The following is a 27,074-nucleotide window of genomic DNA, read 5'->3' as shown; positions in this document are numbered from 1 at the left end:
GTTATTTACAGAAGTAGTATTTAATACCAAAAGTAGTATGCTCAGTACACAGTAAGAGTCCAAACACTCCTAAGCATTTCCCCCTTAAAGGCGAACACAGAAGTTAAACGGAACATGTTAGCAGTTACATGATTTCTTCACAGGCCAAATCGGTAGTAGAGTTGTGGCTAAAATACAGACTTTGATTGTCTAGTTCAGGAACTTAGACTTAAATCTTTCAAAAATACCCCTTCAAAGTAATAATAGAAAAAATATTTTAAAAGCAGCAGTCAGGGGACCCATCCTGTTCAGAGTGCACCAGAGCAAAGAGGCTTTCTGGTCTGCAGTAGTGTTTCAGCTGAGAGAAGATGCAGGAGATCCCCCACTCTTCTTCCAGGGCGATGGCTGTGATGCCGTTACCAGCACTGTATTGCTCTGTTGCACAAACCGTGTATAGTCCTTTGCAGGACCAGCTCAGTTCAGTGAGTATGGCCCATCCTTACCAGGGCATACCTGTCCGTGACCTCTTCCTCTGCTTTTTACAAAGGCAATAGATAGGAAACACAAATAAACCTGTCAAAATAAGAAAATAAGAAAAAAGGCATAAAAAAAAAAAAAAGCAACGTGTTCTTTCTTTATATGTGGAGAGTATTAAGACACAGCTCTGTATATCTCAAGAAAGTTTAGAGGAGGAATTTGGACAAGCAGATAAAACCTAGCCTGCAACAGTCTCTTTGGCAATCAGTTAAGTTATACTTTCTCTTGCTTAGATTACAACAAAATTCCTGCTAACCCCTCTCCCATCTCTGACAAATTAATTCCTGAGCCAAGCTTTATTTTGTATAAGATACAAATGAAAAACTTTTAACAGTACTTTGGAAATTCTCAGACCTAAATACAATCTTGCTTCAATAAACACGTAACATGCAAATCTAAAAGCTAAGAAATATCTACTTAACATACTTAATTCAGGGTTCATATCTTCTTCAGCAGACTACCAATTCTAAAAATTCTCTTAATCTTTAATTGAGCCATTATAACATGCAACAAAAGCTTTACATTTTTATATATTTACATATATTATATACAAAAATAAAAATATCTATAACATATAATTTTTGTTTTTCAAATGTCCTTATCTATTGAGAAGTAACACCAAATGTTTATCCTTGCCCAGACAATGATCTATTTGTTTTTAAGAAGCCTTTTGAGAAAAAGAAGCTGTAAATGATTGAACAAATTTATAAAAATCCCAAAACGTAGATTTATTCATGTAAGAAAATTGTCTGTTAGATGTACTCTCTCTTTCTCTCTCTCTCTCAAAAAAAAGTACCTCCTCCTTTCTCTTACCACCAGCAGAATGAAAATGTGCAGATTTACTTCCCAAACACCACTACAGTAATAACAAATTGCAAAAGGCTACTTTTGCAATGTCCTTGTTTTGCTGAACCACCTTGTAACTGGCGTAAAATGGTTAAGTACGATATTGAGATTACTTTAACAGTTGTGTTGGCCGTAAATATTGTTGCAATCACCTCAAAACCAAAACTTTCTTATAAATAATATTTTTGGACTACTCAAGCTGCTTTTCCTGATTGTCTCTTATCTGGCTATGCCCAGGATGGGACTTTAACAGCAGACGGGGTATTACTGCTATCGCATTAGAACAGTTTTGCAGTAATATAATTTTTAAGGCATTTTTATTTTTCTCCCCAGCACTTATTATCTCAGATCACTAGAGCAAAGTACACTTTACTGGCTTTAGAAGTATTGGCAAAATAATATTTTTATGGCTTATTTCTAAAGCAGAAATTACTAAAACAGGGCAAAGAGTACAGTTGCTAGAATAACTGTACTCGCAATAAATACAACCACATTAACAGAGCTTTGAAGCCATATCACATTAGTTTATGGTTCATCTTTTTGTGATGGAATTCAGTTTGGCAGTCTACGCATTAAATCAGACTGAGATTGACTCAGCCTAATTCACTGCTTTTTTTTTTCTTCTTATTGTTGTTTCATCATCAAGATGGAGGGATACTGGGACTATAGCAAAGGAAGCTATAGGAAGCTGGCGCCTCCAAAATTTTGCCATGCATGTGGCCAAGATATTAGAACTGTGATCCACTGAGGTGGCGAAAGGGAGGGCACAAGTTAGACTGCTCAAGCCCTTTTGGTATTTTAACTATATTAAAGACATAGTTTCAAAAAAGCCTTAACCAAATAATTGCAAAATATGAAATAAAGCCAATAGGCATGAAATGCAAGGAAGAAAAAGATTCTAAAGACAAGCCATTTAAAAAATTGCATGTGCTTCATAATAGAAATGTATCTAAGAAATGTCTGTCTGATCTGAGACTGTCTCTTAGAAATAAACCTACCGAGATGCTAAAGTCATACAGAAAGTCACTGCAAAATCAGACCCAATCATTTATATTATTCTTACCTACTACAACAGCTACGGCTCCCAGTGCCAGTCCCAGAATCAGTATTAGGGGTGTGATGAGTAGCTTTCCAGCTGAAACAGATAATTCATGAACAATTCAAATTAAGCATTCTATTTTTCCCCTTTGAGTAATCCACAAATATTTGTATATCTGACCTCTCACAAGAGCCAGTTTATTATTTTTTATACTTGCTACAATCCCTATTTGTAAAGTCACTGTACAAATTCAGACAGGAGTTATCTCTATTTTTCTCTGCTCTCTCCACCCACTACGACTGAGTACAGCTCATTTTGTACATTAACAGTTAACTTGCATTTATTTCTATTCTGGAATCCCTTAGGCAATGTGACAGGAACATGATGGATATCAAGTTACTATCCTCTGGCACCTCCAACATCCTACAGTACAACAACCCCAGAAAGAAGCCAAGCAAACCAACATCTTTAAGAGCTTAGATTGGCTCAAGGTGATGAGATCAGCTGGTTTCTACAGATGTTTTTGCAGACTTTAAAAAGCTGTACAAAAGAAGCATGTTTACATAACTTGAGTTTATAATCTGTAGAACTGCAGGGAAGCAAGGCAGGATACCCTCTGAAACACCTAAGCCAAAGCTGAACTTTGAATCCAAATTATTTTTCTTGTGTTTAATACTTTAAACTGAACAGCAGAATCTCTCACTGAGTTGGCTGGATAGCTATTTCAAAGCAGTCAGTCACCTCAGAAGTGTGAAAACACAGCAGGGTAGGCATGCTTACTAATGTACCAGCTGTTTCAACACGGATTTGAAATTAAGCAATTCTCTACATTAAGCATATGTTTGAAAGATTACTTCTCGAATGAGAGGAAAAGTGAGTTTATTATCTCTCTCTTCTCTGCCCTTCCCTCTCTCAAGCCACTTGTATCAGATTTCAATAAATGGATTACTTCATTCAACAATGATGTAAATCTCTCCATAACCTTAGCCACTAATTTGGGCAGCAGAAAGGAAAAATGAGATATTTTGGAAGCATTTGCAGTGGTTAAATGAATCAGTCCCTTTCATGCTTTTCTTTTGATAGCTTTTAAATTTCACAGGAGTGTTGTGAGTAGGAAACATTAATTCCTAGAAGAAAAAGTTGGCAAGTACTGTTGGTATTACTCTAGTTGCTAGGCACCCTAATGGCAGACCTTCCTGAGATTCCACTGCACTGCATTCTGTAAACACAGAAGTTGTCATTGCCTTAAATAAGTTATTCAAGTACAGGAAGGAATGTAGAGTGATGTAAAAACCTCAAGAAAAAAAAAATGACAAAAACAATCTTAAAGATTACTTCAAAATTGTTAAAGCTCTGGTAAAGCTTACAGAATTCTGTTTTGATTATAAGCTTTCTATGTGCTAAGTCATGTAATTTGAATGTTAAAAGATTGTGGCATGTTTGGTACAAAACTACTAAACTTAATCTACTGAATTGGTGATAAAGTACACACCAACAGAATCTGCAGAATGGTTAAGCTGTTTGTTTTTTTTAAAACAGAGTGACTTCTTTGCCACATAAAGAATGTTTTCAAAGCTAATTCAGTTTAAGAACTTGCGTATTTACATTTGACAAACTAACTTAAAGCAGCAATAAAGCATGAATGTTTGTCTTTGCCCTTCTGCCTGTGAATATGAAACTGAGTACTGTGTAGTTTATTAGTTACAAGATCTTACAGGATAGAGACCTTTCATCATCATGGGACAACCAGTTCACTAGCTCTATCCCCCTTTATTTATCAATGCGTTCTTCCTAAAGGTTAAACTTCAAAAATGAAACAAAAATCTTTTTCTACTTAGATATCTATTGCATTTAAGTCCTTAATTTTATTTTTTACAAAGGTAAAGATAAAAGAACAAGTTAACATAAGGTAAACAAGACACACAAATCACTAAAGGCTAGGAGTATAAACATCACCAATCACTGCAAAGCAGCAGATATCTATCTTTTACTCAAATAATCTTCTATTAAGATGGCATAAAACAAATACATAAAATACTGTTTTCTATGTCTAAATTGCTTTCTATTCAAATGCAGTTTGACATATACCATTCATTACCATGTGTAGGACTAGGAGGCTCAGAGAGAGAGTCATGACACAGTAATTTGTTGTCCTATTCCTGCTAGCTCCAAGATCACTAGCAAATGTAAACCTCGTCCAAGAGTAGAATAAAACCTTTGACTGCCTGTCCAGGTTATGATAGTCATTTCTGGTAATGCCCAAAGTTAGTTTTTAAGGATAATTGCATACATTGTTGCCAGTAAAAGGCTAAAAAAAATTTTTTTAAATTCTAACCAAAATAATAGCAGACAATTTCTCTACAGACTTACTCAATGTGAAGATTTAGTTATTTGTAGTAAAGTAGTAACCATATTTGCAAATGTTTTGGAGAAGTTTCATTAGTTTTGATATACAGAATCTGATTCTTCTACAAAAAAGGGAAAAATTATTTCCCTAAGCATTTTTTTGCATAACTTTGGTTTGGCTGTGGGTTTTTTTTTTTTTTTTTTTTGTTTTGTTTTGTTTGTTTGTTTTTGAGGGGAGTTAATATTTACAAATCTCATTAAAGAATTCTTCGTCATTCTAAGAAATTCATATACTAGCTTTAGAAAACAAATTCAGTCACTTAGGATATGGAAACATAGTCTATTTGTGTATATATAATTAAGTAGACATTACAAGTGTCTACTTACAAATCTGAAGAGTCACATCTACATAGTTTAAATGCTAATACAAGTTTGCATCTCTTTAAGAAGTCCAGTCAAACGCGCATAGGCGACTTTGTACAAGTCAAAGCAACTGTGAAGTTGATAATGAAGACTGGATCCTCAAAATGCATGCTTCCTTCCACAGTGCTCAAAACTATGCACAAAGTGCATCTTGCACTCCATGTTGGGACAGCAGTACGTGTCAATCAGATATAAAAATGTGCTGCTTTCAAAATCCTGTTTGAGACACTACTCACCACGCACAGAATTTCTTGTTTAATTACATCTTGTCTTTTTGTGCATCCATGTAGTAAGCATGTAGCAATCGATTCTGAACATGATTCACCCAATTCAAGTGGCACTTAAATGGCACCTTAAATGTAAGACAGCTAAATGTTGTTTTTCCTTCCTGTGGTCAATAACCAAATCAACACAAATCAATTCATCACTAACTCAAGTTGCAATCAAACATTCTGCTTCCAACAACTGAACCAAAAGGAATATAATTAGCATGAGGATGAAATCTGTAGATCAGCTTTCCATCCTTGCAGTCCTAGCAACTTCATCTTTTAGTACTGGCTACAGGACAAAGTTCCTCTAAAGATCTCCAGTGCTTCATTCCCCAGTCTGTATGTATAGCCAGGGTTGCCCCTTCTCAGGTACAGAATATATTTGATTTTGTTCAACTTCATGCAGCTTGGTCATTGCCACCTCTCTAATTTGTCATATCTGGCTAAGGTGGGGAGAGAAGTGACATCAAGAAAAAGCAATCATTTCTGCTCCCAGAATATTTTCTTCTGGTTTCACCTTTACAAAACCATTTGTTTTCACAGAATTACAGAATGGCCAGGAAGGGAAAGGACCTCAAGGATCATGAATCTCCAACCCCCTTGCCACTTGCAAGGCCATCAACCTCTTCATTTACTACTAGACCAGGCTGGCCAGGGCCCCATCTAATCTGGCCTCCAACACCTCCAGGGATGGGGGATCCACAACTTCTCTGGGCAGCCTGTTCCAGCACCTCACCACTCTCTCTGTAAAGAACTTCCCTCTGACATCCAACCTAAGTCTCCCCTCCCTCAACTTAAAACCATTTTCCCTTATCCTGCAGTTGTCAACCCTTCCAAAGAGTGATTCCCCTCCTGTTCGTAGGTTCCCTGTAAGTATTGAAAGGCTGCAATGAGGTCACCATGCAGCCTTCATTTCCCCGGACTAAACAAGCCCAGCTCCCTCAGCCTGTCTTCGTAGGGAAGGTACTCCAGTCCCCTGATCATCTTTGCAGCTGTCCTCTTGACCCTCTCCAATACCTCCCTGTCTTTTTTGTACTAGGGGCTCCACACTTGGATGCAGCATTCTAGATGGGGTCTCACAAGAGCAGAGAAGAGGGTCTATCAAGACTCTCAAGTCCCTCTACACAGGGCTGCTCTCAAGGACCTTCCAGTCTGTATGGATGCCTGGGATTCCTCCAGTCCAAGTGCAAAACTCTGCACTTCACCGTGTTGAACCTCATCAGGTTCACCCGGGTCCATTTTTCAAGCCTGTCGAGGTCCCTCTGAATGTCATGCCTTTCTTTTACCGTGTCAATGAAAAATGTTGAAATTTATGCTGCCATAAATATTTTCCCCTTATTTTTATTACAGAACAGTCTGTGACAAACATTTACTGCTCAACAGAAAATGACAGCATGCCAATCTGCTAAGAAATGTTCTTCCCTTTCTATGGACTACACCTACCCAGATTTAGTAGAAACAAGCCAAAGAAGCTTATCTGTTCAGACTACAAAATCACCACGTTTACTTAAATAAGTATTTCTTCTCCATAGTAAGAGAACAAAATGCATCAGGAAAAGCACCTAGCAACACATTATGTCTCCTACTGGCAGCGAAGACAGTGTTCTCTCAATTTCCACTACTTAGCCAAGTAGCTAAGTAGCTAGTAGTGACATCTCACTACACTAAATCAATTTTTTTTTTTTTTTTTTTTTTAATTATTCTACATGCTACTAAAATTAAGAGACCTGTTTTAATGGCCTGCTTCTCTGCTACAGCCTCCTCTTTCTGCTGACTCTCGTAACAGTCAGAGCTCAGTCTTGCACCGTAACACCTAATGACAAAGACTGAATGTATTTACATTTAGAGCTACAAGTCCAGCTAGAGATGACAGAAGGATTTAAGGTCATGAATATCAATGTAGAATTCTTTGAATCATTGTGGATTTCGGTGTTAACAAGCAAAGCTAAAAGTCACAGCCAACAAATACATTTCCTGGCAGGTTCAGCTCTATTAAAGTGATGAACATTGCTGTAGGAAATAACTCAATGACAGCGCAGGAAACAAACCCCTGGAGAAATCTGGACTGAGGATTTGAGCTTCAGTAATCTTTTTTGGCTTACTAGTCAAGGCAAACCACAAGCATACTTAAAAAAGAGAAATGAAAGCAAAATATCTTATGCCTTCTCTATGCATACTTTTATAATTATGAACATACACATTTTTACTACTGAATTTTAACTATTACATGTACTTCCGCATTTCATTACTACCTCCATGTTACCGTTTGCATATAAACTAATTCTCTTTTAAACCAGTAGTAGTTGTTTCTTTTTGAAAGAGAAATGATAAGTATTACTATTTCCTAAAACAAAAAACATAACAAGAAAGAGGAGAAAATAATTTCAAAATTAGCATTATGCATATTCATTAAAAAAAAAAAGTCAACTGCTTGTTTTATGTATAAGGCATTGGAAAAATTAAGACATCATGTAATGTTTGGTAATATAATTTCCATATAATTTCCATTCCAAAATACTTGTTTATGTTTTTATCTGCATCAAACAAAACAAGTTTAATCTTGGGATAACATTACCCATAATTCTACACGTGGATGGCAAAGAACGCGATGTCCCTGAACTCAGTCCCTTGCTATCACAGCAAAGCAGCTTATATTGTGGTTGCTTTTACTGAAAGTTTTTTTGAAACATTGTGAACTACTTAAAAATAGCCCTTGAATTTTAAGCCTACATTTATTCACGAACAGTTTATACCTACATGCTGTAGTGCCAGCATTGTCTTTAATCTTTAATAGTACTTCTCATGTGCTGGAATTTCACTCTAGAAAATGCAACAGTGAAAATATCCAATCGTTTTGAATTTTTATCCATTTTCCTATTTATTTCTGCATCTTGAATTCTCTCTTACAAAGTTTGCTCAAAAACCTTACAAGTTTCAGAAGTCAGACGAATGGGGTCTGAATTACTTACTGACATTCATTATAAATACACTGCAGGTTTCTTAGTTTTCTTCAACAACTTTGCAGATCAGCAAATTCTTCTTACCAGGCCTATGAGTCTAGTGTCAACCCTTGCACTACTCTAAAATGGAAGTCACCTAGTATTTTCACTGGAACATATTTTGGTCAGTTTTTACCACAGATCTGCTTCCATACATTCAGACTCTTGCCTTTACCTCTATATTTGACATAAGCTAACTTGTAAACTGAAAGCATTTTCTCATCTGAGCTGAATTTCAGTTTTCTTCCAATTCCTGTGCCTTAATTCACCCACTGTGATGTCCCACTTTCATTAATAGGTCTCCAGCTTTCAACACCTAATAGAACTATTTCCTATCATGTTACAGGTAGCTTTACATGACACAAACTAACTACAATTACTCAAGTTAATGCATATATAAGATAACAAATAAGCTAAGAATTTATTTTTCTTGTGCTTATGTAAGTTCAGACAAGTGCACTAGTTCAAACCAAATCAAGACTACCTTTAAAAAAAAAAATAATCACAATATTCCCTTGAGATAAATTAAATTACATAGTTGCATTTTAAGTTCAATCTTTTTTTCAGACCCAAAGCCAACAGCTAAGTGTCCTCCTATATACACACATAAGGAGAATAAGCTTGAGTGCTTTGGTTATCAAAACACAGTCAGGTTCAAATCCAAAGGATGCTTTATTCAGACAAACCTTTCAATCAGAGGTTCATCTAAAAAAATTCCTGCTCTTACTCATTTCTCCTGTATGGTTTTAGAATGACATAAGGCCCTACAAATACATATTGATTGTCTCATATCTTTCTGTTACTGAAATCATAGAGATCTACTTTCTATTAGAAGAGCTACTGATGACCAAACTAATAAGCTAGTCATCAGCTGATAGCAAGGAACAAAACTTGAATCACAGAATCACAGAATTATAGGGGTTGGAATGGACCTCCAGAGATCATCGAGTCCAACCCCTTCAGAAAAGACCTGAAAAGTTTAGTGGAAAATTTAGGATTTCAGATGCTTCCTTCTTTCCTCTGTTCCCACTTGACAGCTCAGGTACCCCTCAGTTCAGTACATGAATCCATTTTTGGGAACAATCATCCCAAGTGTCGTACAGGCACACTCCAATCTAGACATATAACTGAGATGCCAGACTCCACTGCATCAGTCAAACCTTGTGCTATTGCCTTTGTTTGACTACAGTCAACTTATCCAACGGATCTGTTTCTGCTGCTACATGACCTGGCATTGCTTTCACAGCATGCTTGAGCAAATGCTTCTTGATTTGCACATCGGCAGACAGAAATACAGACTGACAGAGGTAGCTGTACAACAATATGAGAAAATAGAAACATGAAATTTCAAGGTAAAACTGAACCAAGTTGTTTCATTGAAAGATCTTCATGTGAAATTACAGCGTGGCAGTTTCACAGCTGCAACGTGTCAGAAGGTCTATTTAGGTATCTGAAGTCACTACAATGTAATCAGAAGCAAACTGAATTTTCAATAGAATCAAAGTTATTCTTTAAGGCTACCCTATGGTGAGACATTTTCTTGTCAGTTTGCTTGTGTAGATTTACAGTTTGCTTAAATACTATGAAAAAAGGTTAGGAAACGCAAGCAACCAAAATAGGACACACTAGTTAATCACACATAATCCATACTAATCCATGCTCATGAAAGTGACTCCAAATGTATTCTAATATACTTCGTAAATCATTTTTTACATAGCTAAAAAAGAAGCTGCCCATCCTCCACTTTAAACCTATCCATACACACATACCTTTAAGATACTGATACCCCACCTGCCTCAGTCACCTCTTTATGCCACTCTCTACAAAGTGCATTTATCCACTTACCACAGACAGAGCCTCGCACTAATCTCCTCAAGTGTGGTCTCTCGGGGAGGTAGCGGTATTTGCATCCAAAGATACTGAGGTTTGATGTGTGATCTCCAAAGAAACGGAGCTGGCGGTATCTCTCCCCACAGCGGTAACAGAAATTAGTGTTACACTGGGAACAGGTCATGTGGTCACACCCTTCTGTTCTCTGGATGTGGATCTTTAGGAGCAGAAGGAAAAAAAAAAAAAAGATTATTTTTAACCCCAGAAGTGGAGGAAAGCAAGCAATGCTCCAACGCAGCCCACATACAGCAGATGTGCTAAGACAACTATGTTTTTTTAAGGTATGCTTCAGATCAAACATGAGTTACAGCTGTTTCCAGGCTTTTACGAAAGAAATGACTTCCTACGTCAGTCTTCCCCTTCATTTAAACAACCAAGGATCTCAGAAGATCCTTGCCTTTACTTAAGATGAAAACTTGTTTTTATTATTCAAGTAGACAAATTAGCATCAAATTTTATTAGAAAAGAAAGCAGCACAGTAAATATAGTTATGAACTCTGTATGACCCCTCCATAGATGGGTTTCCCCTCTCACGGCACCTGTGGCCCCACTGTTTCTCATTACTACCACAAATTGATTTAGCATTTTGTAATAAGCACCACAAAGGCTTTGCTGTAGAAAGAGGGACTTGGAAAGCACGGGATGTTGTCTTTTCTTGTTCACTGGTTTTGTCTTTAAGTGTTTAAAAGAAAGATTCCAAAAAAACTATGAAAAAATATGATAAACTTTTACAATGCCCACAGCATAGCATTAAGGTGATTTGCCTACGCTCTGCTTCTACTTTTCCAATCATTTTCTGCATGAAGTACCTTATTTACTATTTCTTTACCTCCATATACTCTTCTGCATTTACTTACTTAGCACACATTTAAAGGATTCAATTTCAGTTAATAGTTCCGAGAAACTTAGAAGTAACTGTGTAATCATTGTTGCAGCACATAATGTGATAGAATGAGACATCTTCCCCTAGACTGCATCTCTTCTTAATCTTGCCAACTAAAATCATTGCTAATGGGGTGGTGGTAAACAAGTTTTTCCTATCTCACAGAATGGATAAATAGCACCACCCCACACACAGGCTCCATAATGCAAGAAATAAAATAAAATAAAATTTCACAGTAACTGTGGTTGGAAGTAACCAGAGGTTATGTATTTTAATCCCTAGCTCAGCACTTCAAAGGCAGATCAGATTGGTTCAAGCCTTGTCTCAGCTGGTACGGGTATGCTGCTCAAAGACTATTACTTGTTCCAGACCCTCCCCAGGAACAGTCTTCACTCCTTATATCTTTCTTGCTGAAACTCGTGATGATTCCTCAATTTCTTATCCATATCAACCCATATTTATTTTGCAGAGAGGTATAGGTATAGACATCACCACTTAATGGCCCTGCAAGCACCACAGGTGATGAAAGCTCAGGTGCAACTGAAGCCTCTAACCTCAAGAGAAGTTTGCAGCTTCTGGGGTATCTGACATTCCTCAGAGGGTCAACAGTGGTACTGATCAAGCTTCACCTAGAATCTGAGAAATTTCTTCCACCTCAACTGCTACTGAAACTGGTACTCTACATAGGTAACAAGCTGACATTTTCTACTGGCACTTCTTTCAGCAAAAGACTGCAGGGCTGATGTAGTCAGAAGTCATTCCAGACAGGTGTGCCAACATGACTGTGCCAATGAAGGCAATCTCAAGATTTCTGCACTTTCAAATACTTCTTTTATGAATAAAACAGGAAAGGCATTCACAAAAACTGACTGTGCTATAAAAAGTCACACCCTGGTGGAAAGTAGATTTCATCCAATAGAAGGGATGCCAGTAGGCTGACTATACAATCATCCCCCTCTATTCTGAAGAAGCCCAACATGATTTTATTTGTTCCTATCATTCATTTACCTGCATGACAGGTTCCTTGTTTTTCACAAGTACCTGAGAAAACACCATTGCTGATGAGCTTTATAATCCGCTTGGACTTCAAAGCTCTCACTTTTAAGCACTTAAAGTAAACTGGAAGAAAATCTACTCAGCTATACCAGTTAATTTTTGAAGTTACACATGGTGCTTTTTTAAAAAGTCAATTTGACTTTCTCCTACTTTTCAGGCTTTATATGAAAAACATTAACCACATTCATTGAACCATAGTCAAATAGACTATGGTTATTAACCTCAACTGAAACTGAGAAGTGATCTGTGCTATCTCCAAGCAGCATATAACAAGTTTAGAAAAATCTCTAAAAAAAAAAAAAAAAAAAAAAAAAAAAAGCAATGTGTCAAAAATCAATTTAAGATATGGAAAAAAGGAGCCCTTTCTACTATTTGCATACTTAACTATACTCACATGTAAAACGTTTAAGTATTTTGTATGTAATGCTTTATTTTGTAAGAATATCTTGAAGAGAATCAGTAAAATACAAGCTGTTTCTATCAGGTGTGCTGAAGCTGCATCCACCTACCGTGAAAAGTAATCAGGCTTAAGCTCATTTAACGTGAGTACTAGCAGCCACTGTTATGAAGGATCAAACATGTTCAAAGCACTTACCAAAAAAACACTGAAAAACATGTGAATACTTGCCTAAGGATTTACCTATATACAGTCCCTCCACCCATAGAGTACTCCTGTTTTCTCAACTGCATGCCCAGACATGATAATCATGGAGAAATAAAAATCATGATATAGCTAGCAAAAAGAAGTTTTGTCTGTATATTTACATGCACTGAAGTGTATATCCAGAAGATACACATGAAATACTGTCGCAATTTATGACATTGATCAGAATTATATCTTCTAGGTTACCAATAGCTTTGGAAGTCTGCTCAGTAAAGAATACCCACCTTACTAAAGTTTCTGTCTTTAGATTCCATTAGCTTTAGTCTCACAGTAAAGACCAAATACTCAACACTCAATTTATTTTACTTTTCTGAAAATTTTGACTGTTGCAAATTTGTAACCAATTATTTTCTCCTTTATTTCATACAACTTATTTCAATAGAAACAACACATGCATCATCAAGAAAATCAATCTGGACACGGGTCAAAGAATTAAAACCAAAATAAGATACTTCTGTCCACTCCAGAAGGAAGTTTGTAAAAAAAAAAAAAAAAAAAAAAAAAAAAAAAAAAAAAAAAAAAAAGAAAAGAAAAGAAAAGAAATGTTACTATAAGACTTCCCAGAAACTGAACATTTTTAGAACTGGCTCAAACCTATCATATCTGAGCAAATAGGTTGCTAAAACTCAATGTCACGTGCATGTAAGAGAAAGGGTGAACAAATGACCACGGATTTCACAGCTTTACTAATTTTCCTTTGTGCTTTAAAGTCTTTCAAACTATGGCACCACGTGTTTATTTTCCCATTATCAAATTAAGAAGCTTAGCAAATTGAGAAGTATACCCTTATAGACACAGCAAGGTTCCAAGTGCAACTAAGTATCTCCAGATTTTTAGTTCTTACTGTCAGCAGCTGCAGACAACTGCTGAGGAAAAAAGAAAGTGAACAGCCATAACAAACACCTTTGTCGAGGGCAACTGAGGCAAGGGCACTGGGGGTTGTTCAAATTCATTCAAGTGACTAGGCATCTATCCTGGAAGGACAGAAAATGACATTTTTAGAACGTGAGACTGCACTTCATTCTGTTGAAAGTATTTATGAGAAAGGGCTAAATGTCAGTCCTTTCACAGGCCTAAAGATCTTCTGGATTTGCCAAAACTCAAAGTGCCTCCTACTTGTCTTTAAGTACTTCCTGCTTTACGCCAACATCAAATTCACGCAATTCTTCCAAGGTCTCTGGAAAACCTGATGAACAGCATCATACTTTGCTAAAATTTTATATTTATTTAAAGCTTTGTTATATGAATAATTCAGACTAACACACTCGTTACAAGTTGAGACTAAAAATTTTTTTAATGTTTCTTTTAGATGTTAAGAGCCTGTGAAACCAGTTTCAGGGACTGGTAAGTAAAATACCCATTTTTCTGTAATGGTCAAAGGTAAGAATCTACACAGCAAGTGTGAATTTTGCTTCAAACCTAGGATAGAAGCTACAAATATTTAGAATGCATAAATATTTAAGCAGTTTTAAGCTAACATCTGTGCACCCCTAGAATGCAACTTACCTTGCATTTTGGACACTTCTGAGCATTCCTCTGCCCGTGCTCAATCTCATTGGCCCAGTGACGCAACAGCTTGTCTCCCTTTTTGTACTCTTTGCAGTTAACACCTTCATGCCAGGGAGAGTGGCACTTGAAACACCAGACAAATTGGCAAGATGGACACTGGATCTGTACAAATGAGAAAACACACATTTACAAGCTATACACTGACCCAACTGGAAAGCGTGTTTTAAAAATGCTGCTCTTAGTCAAAGAGTAACTGCCCAGCAATAAGGGTCTAACATTTTTTGCAATGCCCACTTAAAAAACAAATTCAACAAGTTACGCAACACAACACTGATTTCTTTTTAAAAATTATTTTTAAAGAGAAAAAAAAAAAAAAAAAAGAATTATTAAAACCCAGGAAAGGCTCCAGTCAAGCAAAGGACAAATGAGTAGCTTGCTTTCCAAGATAATTCAGTTGCCTCAAACACACTTGTCATCAGGTAAAAATCAGCCGCTAACTTTCACTGTGATGGATCTCATTCTTCCTACAACCTTCACTCCCTTAGACTTCTACCAGAGAGAACACAATCCTCTGCTAGCAGGAACCTGGAGAACCCAGAATAGGTTATGAAGCTTCTATTAGAAACAGGCTGGGAAAAAGGTGCCAAGTGTGAGGGCCCTTTTCCTTTCCAGTCAAGTGCCCCTACCACCACTTTGATGCCAGACACCTCTGATCAAACATGTGCCAAACAGCACACTTGTTAACAACCACAATATTGGCAGAAAAGGTAAGCCAAGCTCTTTACATTGATAGAGGATCTATTCTTCCTGCTCACCTAGTTTTGAATCATTACAACAAATACACAATCATCACACCTTCTTCTAGAGCTTGGCTATTACTTGTAAAAAGCTGCTGGAGCTGTATTTGTAAAAGCATTAAGCAACACAGGTGCTCACACATTAAGTCTGGCCACACACCGGGACAGTGACTGAAGACAGCCACATTCAGTGCACATCCAGGCTTCAGGAACATCTCCACTACAGATGTGTTTGGTAGCATGTGATTTGAGTGGGGCTATGAATACGTGGGGGAAAGCTGGGGAAGGCACAACCCTCATGCAACCACTCATTTCCACCAGCCCATCCACAGTCCATGCCTAACACAGCCCCTACTCTATTCCAATGCACAGACTGGTCTGAGGAATTAACCAAAACCAGCTTCTCAGCCACAGCAGCTGTCTCCTGCCTCCAACTCACCACAGACACGTAAGGGAAGGAAGGTCTCCCTTGGGGTATGGCCCAGGTAAAGCCCACAGAACACATTCTGGAAGTCCTGGCATGACACAAGCTCGCCAGGTTCTCTGCTCAGACACACCAGCTGCCTGCCACCTCAGCTCTGTTCTCAGGCCAAAGCTGGCACTCTGATCTGCCTCAAGTAGTTCGCTGCAGCACAGCCAGAATTATTGTTCATACATGCAGTTATTACATCCATTACTACCAGCAAGCTAATACAAAGCTGATCTAATCTCATGATGAGTGATGGAAATGAAGCTGTCTGCAGCCCTTAATGCTTCTTCCTAAGCCTCTTCTGCATAGGCTTTTTTTTTTAAATGTGAAAAATTAAAGGCAAAAACTTAAATGCAAATTGATACAATGGCTCTAGCTAGTATACTTTTATGTCTCTACTGACCCACTGTTTAACGGTTGCCTTTAGTTTTACTTGCAGAAAACAAATGTTTCTGCATTGCAGCAGCTTCTGAGAGTGCAGCCTCGTTTGTGTGATGTGAAATATTTCTGGGTAGCACTGTTTAACCAAGTATTTTATCTTTATCTGATATGATAAAGTATCACCATCTGTACAATGTGCTGCTCAGCTTTGTGCACCACTTCTGCTTACTTCTTTATGTCAATCCAAATCTACAGATCAGCAAGTGCGAGAATGTGAGTTCATGCTCGAAAGATTCAACAATTTTCTCACTGTATCTAAGATGGCATTTCCCCCTCCAGAATTCGTCAGTATTCGTCTGTATACTGTATTTGTCTGTATGTATACGAATACATACAGAATTCGTCTGTATGCATGGCTGAAGTGTGAACAAGGAAGACAACCTTGAGATGTAGACAGATTTTCTTCTTTTTACAAGATGTTTTAACATTTCAGTTGGTCACCATTTACTGGTCATTATTCCTCTTAAACAAAAGAGTATTTAAGTGCTAGAACACATAGTTCTTTCCTTCATATCTAGCAGACAAAGACAATATAATTTAAAAATAGAAGAAGTAAATTCTGATGTCCTGTATCCTGTGCAAGTATGACTTTGTGCTTGTTATAGCAAGACAGAGTGGCATTTTTTCCACAGTAAACACTAAAATACTTGACAAAAGAAAACTGCACTTACATGCTTTTTGTCAATGAAATAAGGTACCAGAAACACAGGTAGGTAACATACAAAACTTGTTTGCATTGAAACAACATGCTGAAGTTATAACAAGCATATTACAAACATATGTAACAAGCATATTACAAACACTATTACTTTCTGTATGAGAATATGGTAACGGCCTATGACCAGGACAAAGTATGTAACAACCAACATACAAAATACAACCAGTACCTTTTCTCAGATTCATTGGTCTACTGGCTAAGACTACGTAAAAAAATATATACTATCCTGCTATCTTTGCTTAATTCTTCATAAAATCAGCTTAAGAGGAAAGAGGAAAATCTCCATTCTGAAGAACCTAAAAAATTAAATATTTATTGCTAATAACCAAATTCATGCAGAGCACTAATTTACGTTTCCAGAATCCAACATGCACAACAGTCACCTCTGGTTACTAGCTTACTACCCTGACCAATAACCCCAGTGTTTCCTTCGAGCATCATGTCTTCCAAGAATATACATCACAGTGATCCACTGCTAGGAAGACATGATATAGCAAACGCCACACTGCGTTACTCAGTGTTTATCACGCCTCGGGCAAAGAATGGCCTTGTGTAGTCACAATTAAGTGTTCTACAACCTGGAAGCTCTTTTCAGGTACAATATTCAGTCGTTTCAGATGGAATCTGAATGAATCCATCTCAAACAAACCCCCCATGCCAACAGATCTGGGAAGCTGCTTGCTTAAAAACCTGGTAACAATTTGAAACAAATTTTTTTTGCTCTTTTGTTTTTTGAACTTTTAACAAACATTTTTCACATGCTCTGTTACAGCACACATGTAACTACAAGAAATGTAACACACTGACATCAGATCTTTCCAAACACATCATTTAGAAAACACTGAAATAAACATTGAGGCTGCAATCACAGGATTTCAGAATATATTAATCAGTGGCCCTGATTAATTGAACTGAAGGAATCTACTTCATGACAAGCTTTGGAGTGACTAGTTTCCTTTTTCATCTTCCACAAATCTGAATTAGTAAATGGATTTAAGATTCTGAATGAGCCACTTGACTTCTCTTGGTCATTACCATCTGAACATACACTATGCAAACAAAAGTATGCTATTTTAAATTAACCTTATTTTCTTGGAAGTAGTAGACAAAAAAAAAAAAAACCCTAAAGGTTTTCTAACTTGGATTCAGTGAACCAGCATGGAATGTGCTCAAGAAGAAATAGGAACACAACAGGACAACTACGTCAGTCTTTTAGATTCTTACTCCATGCTTCCTCTGCTTTTCTGAGAATACCATCAGATGATTTGCTTTACGTATAGTGTTAGTACATAAATCATAATAAGGACTGAAGAAATTCAGATAATTCAAAGTAGCAAAATACAGTATAGTCCAACAAAACAGATGCTATTTCTGAAAAAAATATGTTTTTCCAAATATAAACTTTTCCAATTATTTTGTGACTTCCATTTCAGTTGATAAGAATTGAGAGGATACACACAAACTTACAACAGCTGAAGGTCAATCTCCCTTGAAATAGAAAAGATTACACAAGTTCTCAGACTAATCCTCTTGGTTCTCAACTTTCTCACACACTGATCTTTGAGGCTGACAATTTCCATTTTCTTAGACAGCCAGTAAAATAATTTAAACTTTCATTTCCTCACCTGCCAGGAAAAGACCTTTCAAAATTGGTAGGTAACAGCAGTATAAAGCACTGCCCACCATGACATGACGTTAGCAAAACTAAGCTCACATTAAAAATGTTCTGAGAACTTGAAGCTTCAGAAAGATTAATGGGATTCTCTGCAGCTTAGTGGAATGCTAGCTATATATTAGAGTGAAATAATTGTACAGTTAACTGATTAGTTGAATTACAATATCTATCTACAGCTACACAGTTAATTCATTCCAAAACAGATATTGACTACTGCCAAAACAGTTGCTTCCTCCTCGTCATCAACCCATCTTCTTTCTTATACCAGCTGAAAATAAGCAACAACAAAACAAATCTTGTATCCTGTTGGAGCTGATCTTTGATCCAGTTCCCAGTGTAGCACTGAAACATCAATATGAAAAAAAGCAAGTTGGCAGGAACAAACAGCTAAGAACATAGAGGAAGTAAACAGCAAAATTACCACTTTATGAGCAGTTTAGGTTTAATGCTGACAACAGTGATACCTAACCATGAAAGCATCTGCAACTCCAGGTTCAAATTTGATCAGAAAAAGTTGAAGAACTCACTAGTATCAGCTACACAGATCTATTCCATCACAATTGTTTCACAATTACAGATTCCTGACAGTTCTAGAGCAATAGAGTTTCAGAAACTTCCAGCAGTTCCAACAACAGATAGTTTACTTAAGAACCACGTTGAAGAAAAGCTTCACATTTCTGAAGTCAAACATACTTTACGTGATGGGCATCTCTTCACAGCAGCGACCAAGAAAGTTTTGTCATGAACATCACAGACTAAGGCAGAAAGCCCAACAATCAAGAACAACTTCTTTGTAACAGGTCAAAAAGCCAGCTCTAAAAAGGTGAAACTTAAGGCTTATGGGAGAAGAAAAATAAGCTCACAGTAAAAGCCAACATTCCCTACTGAAACCTGCCTGTTCCATGCATAAGAGTTGAACTACTATTCTCTTGAATTTTTTGCACGTTTTCTTCAGACCTTGGGCACACCAACTTTCACCAGAGGTTTATTAATCTTTTCTTTGATTGAGTCTTATATTCTCAATTTGATTCATAAGACAAAAGGTCAGGGATGTTTCCTTACTTAAAGCTAGGATCCCTCTTGAGACATGAATACATGATGCAGTATACTAGATAATTAATCTGCTGTATGGTGCTCTTTCAAGTGACACTAACAGGACAAAGAATGTTTCAATAGCCAGTTTTACTTTTCTACCTCTCTTCCTCTGCCAACATGCATGCACAGGTTAATTTTCAAGGCTTACATCAAGACTTTGGTTTCTAAAATGAAGAGTAGCCAGAACTGCTAGGCTTACATCAGTTTAGCTAACAAAACATATACCAAGGAAAAATATTCAAGCTGATAACTTTTATCCTTCTTTAAATTTAGATGTTAGCTTTATTTATAATTTAAAATGGGGTATCTATTGTTAGTAAAGCCATTAATGACATTTAAAGATATCTTCTCAAACATACTCTCAGATTTTACAGTGTCTTCCTGTCCCTGCATATAGTACATATGTACAGCAAGGGTACTGGGAAGAGCCTTTCTGTGCTCCTGACAGTACCTTTCTGCATGGGCTTTCCCCATGCATGACTGTTCTTCTGAAAAGGCAGCACTTCCAGTTCTGGGGTTTCAGTCCAGAATTCCTCTGAATCAATTCGTGCTTCTATTGCTCATATTGCTCCTAGTCTCAGGTCAGATCTCTTCTATACCACATGTGGAAAAAATGAATCTTCACCTCCAAAGAGCCCATAATCCAAGACAGAAAAGAATGTATGAAAAAAAATCACATTAGAATATAAGAAAACTGAGATAATGGTCCACAGCTACACATGTACACAAGGACAGGTACACTTTTTTTTTTTTTAAAAAAAAAAACATCTCATCCTTGTAGCAACTCTTCTGTGTACTGAGCTTCTATCAGTTTGCTAAAACTTTACCTACAACAGAACACAACACAGGTTCGAGGATCAGTCTAAAGCTCTGGACCATGAGTGTCCCTACTGTTTGTTAGTACTTTCCCAAGTGTATTTCTGTCCTGTATCAACTAGACATTCCTTACACGTGGGTACAGCCAGCTCAAAGCACATATTTTGACAGTCTGTTCTTAGGAAGAGACTCTAGCTCTGCAGAGCAGGACTACACAACATTTTACCACAGTACCAGGGAACTGCTTCAGGCTTGTACTACATAAAGCATCAGGCAGCTTCAGATTCTTTCTTTGATTAGGATTTCTGGGGAAGTGGTGAGAAGATTTTAACCACAGCATTTGAACTCACAGCATTTGTAAGCAAAGTACTCTTTTGTACTCTGAAGATAATGAACAAATTGAGTTGGCAAGCACATACTACCTACAACAGCTGCACAACCTTAGGAGAAGCTGATGCAAAAGCATTACAACAGCTGGTCTACCTTGGACCACACATCCTGTCTGTACCTGAGGAGATGTTAAATGGATGGTTGAAGAAGAATGGCTTCAGGCAGAAAGAATTTAACCTGCAGTTTGGAATTCCTCCACCTTTGCTTAAAATGCCAAGCACCTGAAAATCTTAAGTCCAGCACTAGACTTTGTGGCTACTTATATATAACTCAAACACTGCAAAGAAACAGGAAGGAAGCTCAGAATTCAAGAGTTAGCTTTGCTGAAGTTTCAACTGCACTGGATACACAACCTTCTACTTTTTAGTCCCTACATTGGGCTCAATCTTACGTCGTAATTAGGCCTATCTAAACAACCATCTAAACTCCTACTAAGGAAAACTGGTTTGGTCAGGGAAGGCCAGCTCAATCATGACATTAACCACAACAAATCTAATAGCTGGATGTAAAGCTAATGCGAAGCACGATGTTGCAGACAGAACTTTCATCTCTTGGAAACAAGATGGACCATCAGGGCTCAAAGCTTCTTCTAACTGAAAATCTTGCTTTTTAGTACCTGATTTAAATCAGTATAAGCAAACCTTCTACTTGAAGAAACTCTGTGAAAAAATGTTTTTTTGATCATCCTCCAATTTTATGTACTAAGAGTCATGAAACCACAGTAATCTTTAACCTCTAGTAAGGGATTAAAGAAATCATAACCAAGAGGCAGGACAGACAACATCTCTAGTTCTTAGGAAAGAACAAGCAACAGGAAGCTATCACCTTACACAGTAAGTGCCTCGAATTCATTTGCTCATTTTCAGGAAATAACCTATTTTTGCCAGAGTTGTGCGGCTAGAATAATCAGTTACCGTGTAATTCCCCTTTCCCAGTCTCTTCTGATCACGATTACTGTTTGCACATGAGAGAAGAAAGAAAATACTGTTAAAACTAAAACATGTCAGGCCAAAATTATGCCACCTACCAACCTATCAGGACTAAAGTTCACCTGTTCAAATGGCTAGAAGTGAATTAACTAGTTAAAGCAACCATGTACTAATGCTGTCCTACTTTTGCTGTGCCATCTAATCCACAGCTCTGGCAAGCGTGCTCACTTTGTATTTGTTCTCCAATTTGGCAGGGGTAGGAATGTGGCCTCTCCTCCGGAAGGTTGTAAAGTGCTTGCACTGAGGGCATGGCTTCGTGCTGGAGTCGATGCGGCTGAGTTCCAGGAAATATTTATACTTGATAATGTCCTCGTGGGGCAGGTTATAGAGGACAGTTGTTTCATCCAGGTGTTCGCTGCACTCTGTGATCGGGCATTTTATATCTGCTTGTCCCAGCTGCACCTGCATATGAAAAAAACAGAAGAGCTGCATGACCTTTTGCTTGGAAAAGGTACTACTCTGCAACTATTATGGAAGCGGACTCTTGCAAATTCTAAATTAAATTGAATTGTCTTGCAGAGTACTCTAACAGTCCACAGACTATCAAGCATAACATCTTAAAATTATACATAGCCATTTTTCCAGAGGGTACTTTCCAAATCCAAACAGAAAAGCCAATTACCCTTATAACAACTGTAGTTTTAAAATATATAGTCTCAGTGTATGTACCATGGCGATGTACTCCATGAAAACAAAACATGAACTTAAATTAGCAGTACCCAAGCCATACTCTAAGCTTTAGCTGCGATGGCCAACTCTTCACTGCTATGGCTCACAAAGACAGTGTGAAAATAGGCAGTAGAAACATACGTATATTGCTTCACTTCAAAATGTGCTGGGAATCAAAACACAGAGAAATTAAAGTCAATTTAAGATCATCAACTGACTCAATGCTATCCCTGTTGCTCTGCCTTGCTGCTAGCAGCTCAGTACATGCCATACTGCACGCACAGAACACGTCAGTTGAGCCCGAGGCTGGCCAAGCTAATAAATTTTCCCAGTACTTGAAGTGCCATAAAGTTAAAAAAAAAATCCAACACTAAAAATGCCTGAGAAGATGACCAAAACAGAAATGCACACACAAGCAAATTCAATGTCAGGGATGAAACTGCTGCTGATGCAACAAGGCCTGATGGTCTCAAGTTGATCCATATGGCCAGTTACCTGTAACACAGGTCCTGGATCTTAAGGCTGGACCCAGGCCTGCACCCTTAGCGCCTGGCAGACTTCTCTAACTTGGAGACTGACTCCATGCCAAAACAACACAGGAGCAGCGTAGCTACATTTGCTTGACACTGAGCCTAAGTTAATAAACACTGCTGGGTCTGAGGAGCCTGCAAGGCCCCAGCATGAGCATGTTCACATCTGCCACAAGTGATGTTGAGAAAACGAGTGTTGACTGCAGACATGGAACTGACCACCAGCTCAACTCCTTCCTCACCTAACTTCTCTGTGCAGGGAGGAAGGAGGGGGGACTGTGGACGGAATCATTCTCTTTCTAGAAATTGTTTCAAGGCATATCAGTCCAGTTAATTTATACTGTTTATTCTTCAATAGGCTCTGGTATTGGAATCTCTTACATATGACAGTAACCTCTCAAATTCTGATGCAGATTTCCCTACTCCATGGTGACAATGAAAGACATCTTACACCAGAGACTACTAATGCAGTTTTTAATCTAAGAAAAAAAAAATGGAATAAAGCAACAATGCTGTCACTGCTGCCCCAGTTACAGAGCCACGGGCTCTAACTGAACAATAATTTAGCCATTTAGAGGACTGAAAAAAAGTACACAAAATGTTATAAAACCTATAGTTCATATTGACTTTAGAAAGAAATCCACACTGCACTATCTTTCGTCTCCCAATAACGCAGTGGATCCAAATCAGAGTGAAGAAAGGAAGCAGGTAACTACAAGATAGCAGTCCATCTAGAAACCAGAACACAGCAAATGTGCTGCACAGGTCAGGATGGAGGGAGACCTTCCTATGGGACAGAGGAGGTACACGTGTTCTCAGGAGGCAAACGCTCCAAATTTCAAATCCAGACAAGACTACCACTACATGCAAACAAAGAGGCTCAAACATTCTGGCTTTTACATGTATCAGAGTGAAGAGAGAGGAGTATATGGTTGAAGACACTTTTAAACAAAGAAATAACAAAAAAAAGACAAGAACCCATGAGGTTCTTGAGGCAATGACCAGTTTTATATCTGGAAGACAAAAAGGCATCTGAAGCAGCATGTGAAAACTGAACTCAGATGCATGGCATCACTCAAATTTCTTCCTTAATTTTTAAATTACTTCTCAGAAAGTCAGACTACCTCAATTTGACACACATTCAGAATTAGCTACAGCCACAACACAATAACATCACAACATCATGACAGCACATCTCTATTTTAGGGTGCTGTCATCTGAAATACTGAATGTATGGCTCTATCATGTGATCCTAAATATATTTACTTATGCTCTCTGCTTCTTATCAAAGTATTTTTGACAAGAAATAGGGGTCTCTTAGCAATCTAGTCACATTACTAGAAATCTCGATGCCCAAAAAGTTTTGCAGATGCTCGAGTCTTTCAATACTGGCAGCTCATGTTCTAGCAATCCCGGCCCTTCACAGGTGCCTCCAGGAGGCATACACAGACTTTCATTTAAGAAAAAAAAAAAAAAAAAAAGAAAAAGAAAAATATATTCTTGCTCTGCTGCTGCCTATTCCTCCTGAGAGTATATACAGTTCCAACAGCTCTCTGCATCACAGAACACCCACAACTTCTAAGACCAAATGCATATCAGTATTTTATTTGGGAACACTTGTTCTTTCAGCTGAAATTTATCATCTGTGCTAAACAAGCAGAAACAAAAGTCATCCTCAAGAACTCAAATATGCTAACCTAGGAGAAAACACTTTACAGGAACGCAAAAACACTGTGGCATTACTACAAGGATTAATAAAACATTCTATTTAAGGAAGTATAGGCATACAGTAATTTAAAGTCAAATAGGCAAATTACTCCCATCTACGGCTACTTGAGTTTTTTGTTTCTTTAAAGAATTAGGAAAATACAAAAGCCCTTTTGCTAGGAGTAAGCTGCAGAGGAGAAACACTTCACGCTGAGAAGGCTCACTGCATTTGACATTTAAGCTAGTGCTTAAATTATATATATATATATATATATATATATATATATATATATATATATATATATAACATGCTATTTAGAACAAACCTGCATTTATAAAACCAAGGAATACAACACTGAACACTTCCTATTTTTCATGCCCACGCAGAATATGATTAAATGTGTGGTAAAAGTCAAGTGTGGTTTCAGTGTTTATTTTGAAAATATGTTTTACACCCACTTCAAGTAAATCATTTTTATCTTCTGTAATAGTTTCAGCCTTTCAAATTTGGCAAAGATTGATTCTTTTCCTACGTTTTGAATGGGACTGAGTGAACAGAGCTGTTTTGCTCATTAGCAGTAACTTCAATGGAGCCTTGTGTTACCAAAACAGTCTATCTTTGTCTGTGCACTAGGATCAGCAACTGATGCAAGTACAGCTTTAGAAGTAGCTTGTTGGCTACCTGCTGCTGCAGACCCCTGAGGTACTATAGAACAGGATAAGAAGAAAAAAATTAACCTGGATAATAGCTGTTAAATTTTTCCCTTGTTTTTTTCCAAAGGAAATTTCGAAGAGCCTTATCCCTTAACAGCTGAACACAGTATCAAAAGACTGAGTTTTAAGAACTATTTAAATTTTAAAATACCACTGTGTATCAAAAACTTAAGAGCACTCAATTTACACAACAGCACGGTATATTTTCATTGCATGAGGAAATATTGATGTGTCTAAAGGTAGCTGAATGGCAGTGCAATGGTAAATGTCAAATTGCATTCAGTTCTCACACCCTGCTGTGCTTCACTAACACAAAGCATCTTTGGAAGGGCTGCTACTACTTACAATCCTTCATATGGAAACAGGCTGTCATGACTTCCATCCTATATATAGGTAATGCTTAAACTATCAAAACAGCAGTGCACCTTCCCATTTTCCCTAATTCTTGACATTTTATCACAAAAGATTGAAGGCAGAGACTCTCCACCAGTCCACATAATGCTCAAAAAAGACCACAGTGACAGTGCTCTGAGTAATAGGAAAGGATGCTATGGTCATTTGAGTCAGAAACCTGAGCAAGGGAAATAATTTTTCACAAAAAACAAAATCTTTGCTAGCTGCACAGAAAGTGAAGACCAAACTACACAAGAAGCACCAATTCGTACCTCTCACTTAGCTTGGCCATACCTAGCGGGAAGGCAACCTGTGTAGGTAAATTTGGGGGGTGGGCTGTATTCCTGAATTAAAAAAAAAAAAAAAAAAAAAAAAAAAAAAAAAAAAAAGGGGGCCATTCTGCTTTAAAACAGATACAAACCAGCATCATCTGAATTAAACTTGACTCTTAATTCAGAGATACATTAGCTGAACAAACCAATAAGCTGTCAACTATTAAGCCAAAAGCGAACAATAACATGCTTAGACTGCATCACTGCAGAATGATTAAATTTCTACCACTACTACCTTCCCCTATAACCTAATGTGAACTTCATGTATTTAAAAAAAAACTTGGAACTGCAGAGATGCAAGCAAAGGGACAGTCTCATCTGTAGAACTTTCATATTCTACTGATTAACAAACAGAAGAAAGTTCTTTTTATTTTCAGGCAAAATTCTATTGCTTCTGTTTACTGAATACACTGCACATTCATTTTTGCTGGTAAGTTCCAAATTACTGAAGAATTACTTTCTTCACTTCTGGTAAGCAGAGAGCGACATCTTGAATTATTTCTTAAAGACAAATCATACAGGTTTTTGTGGAAAATTCTTCAAGAGCTCACCATGGCTCAGGGCTCCACAGTGATTGGCGCTAACCAAATGAAATTGAAATAGACATGATTCAACAAGTAAACCAAATAGAAATAAAAAAGGGCTGTGTAAAATTTTTGTAAACACTTTGCACTTGTCTTTAAGGTTGTGGTTCCACAATCATTTTTATGATGCAAGTACTAACTTTAGCAGTCTATATCTCCTGTCTCCATGCTATGTCAGTACTGTCCTGGCACTCTGCAAACTGTTTTTACAAAAAAAAAAAAGAAGTAATCCTATGAAACAGATTTCAGTCTGTCTGTGCTTACTGCCAAAGTACACAAATCCTCAGTGATTCAAAACAAGTGAGAAGGAACAGC

General features: G+C 37.4%; 1 protein-coding gene across 3 annotated transcripts in view; it reads right to left on the bottom strand.

Moving 5' to 3' along the window:
* RNF217 (ring finger protein 217) overlaps positions 1-27,074 on the bottom strand; it is a 56,083-nt gene that overhangs the window by 3,475 nt on the left and 25,534 nt on the right. Inside the window, exons 2-6 of one of the 3 annotated variants that reach the window (XM_052677690.1) lie at positions 21,999-22,232; positions 14,438-14,602; positions 10,284-10,485; positions 2,426-2,497; positions 483-552 (exon numbers count right to left, since the gene is read on the bottom strand). In XM_052677690.1, the coding sequence (XP_052533650.1) occupies positions 483-552; positions 2,426-2,497; positions 10,284-10,485; positions 14,438-14,602; positions 21,999-22,232 (743 nt within the window). Of the gene's footprint in view, positions 1-482; positions 553-2,425; positions 2,498-10,283; positions 10,486-14,437; positions 14,603-21,998; positions 22,239-27,074 lie in introns of those variants that run through there. The other 2 variants (XM_052677684.1, XM_052677701.1) reach the window with 2 other exon arrangements.

Source organism: Tympanuchus pallidicinctus, unplaced genomic scaffold (assembly GCF_026119805.1).
Source record: "Tympanuchus pallidicinctus isolate F22 unplaced genomic scaffold, pur_lepc_1.0 scaffold1, whole genome shotgun sequence".
In the NCBI taxonomy this organism is placed as follows: domain Eukaryota; kingdom Metazoa; phylum Chordata; class Aves; order Galliformes; family Phasianidae; genus Tympanuchus; species Tympanuchus pallidicinctus.
The sequence above is the reverse complement of the archived record's forward strand: the minus strand, read 5'-3'. Positions and strand labels throughout refer to the sequence as shown.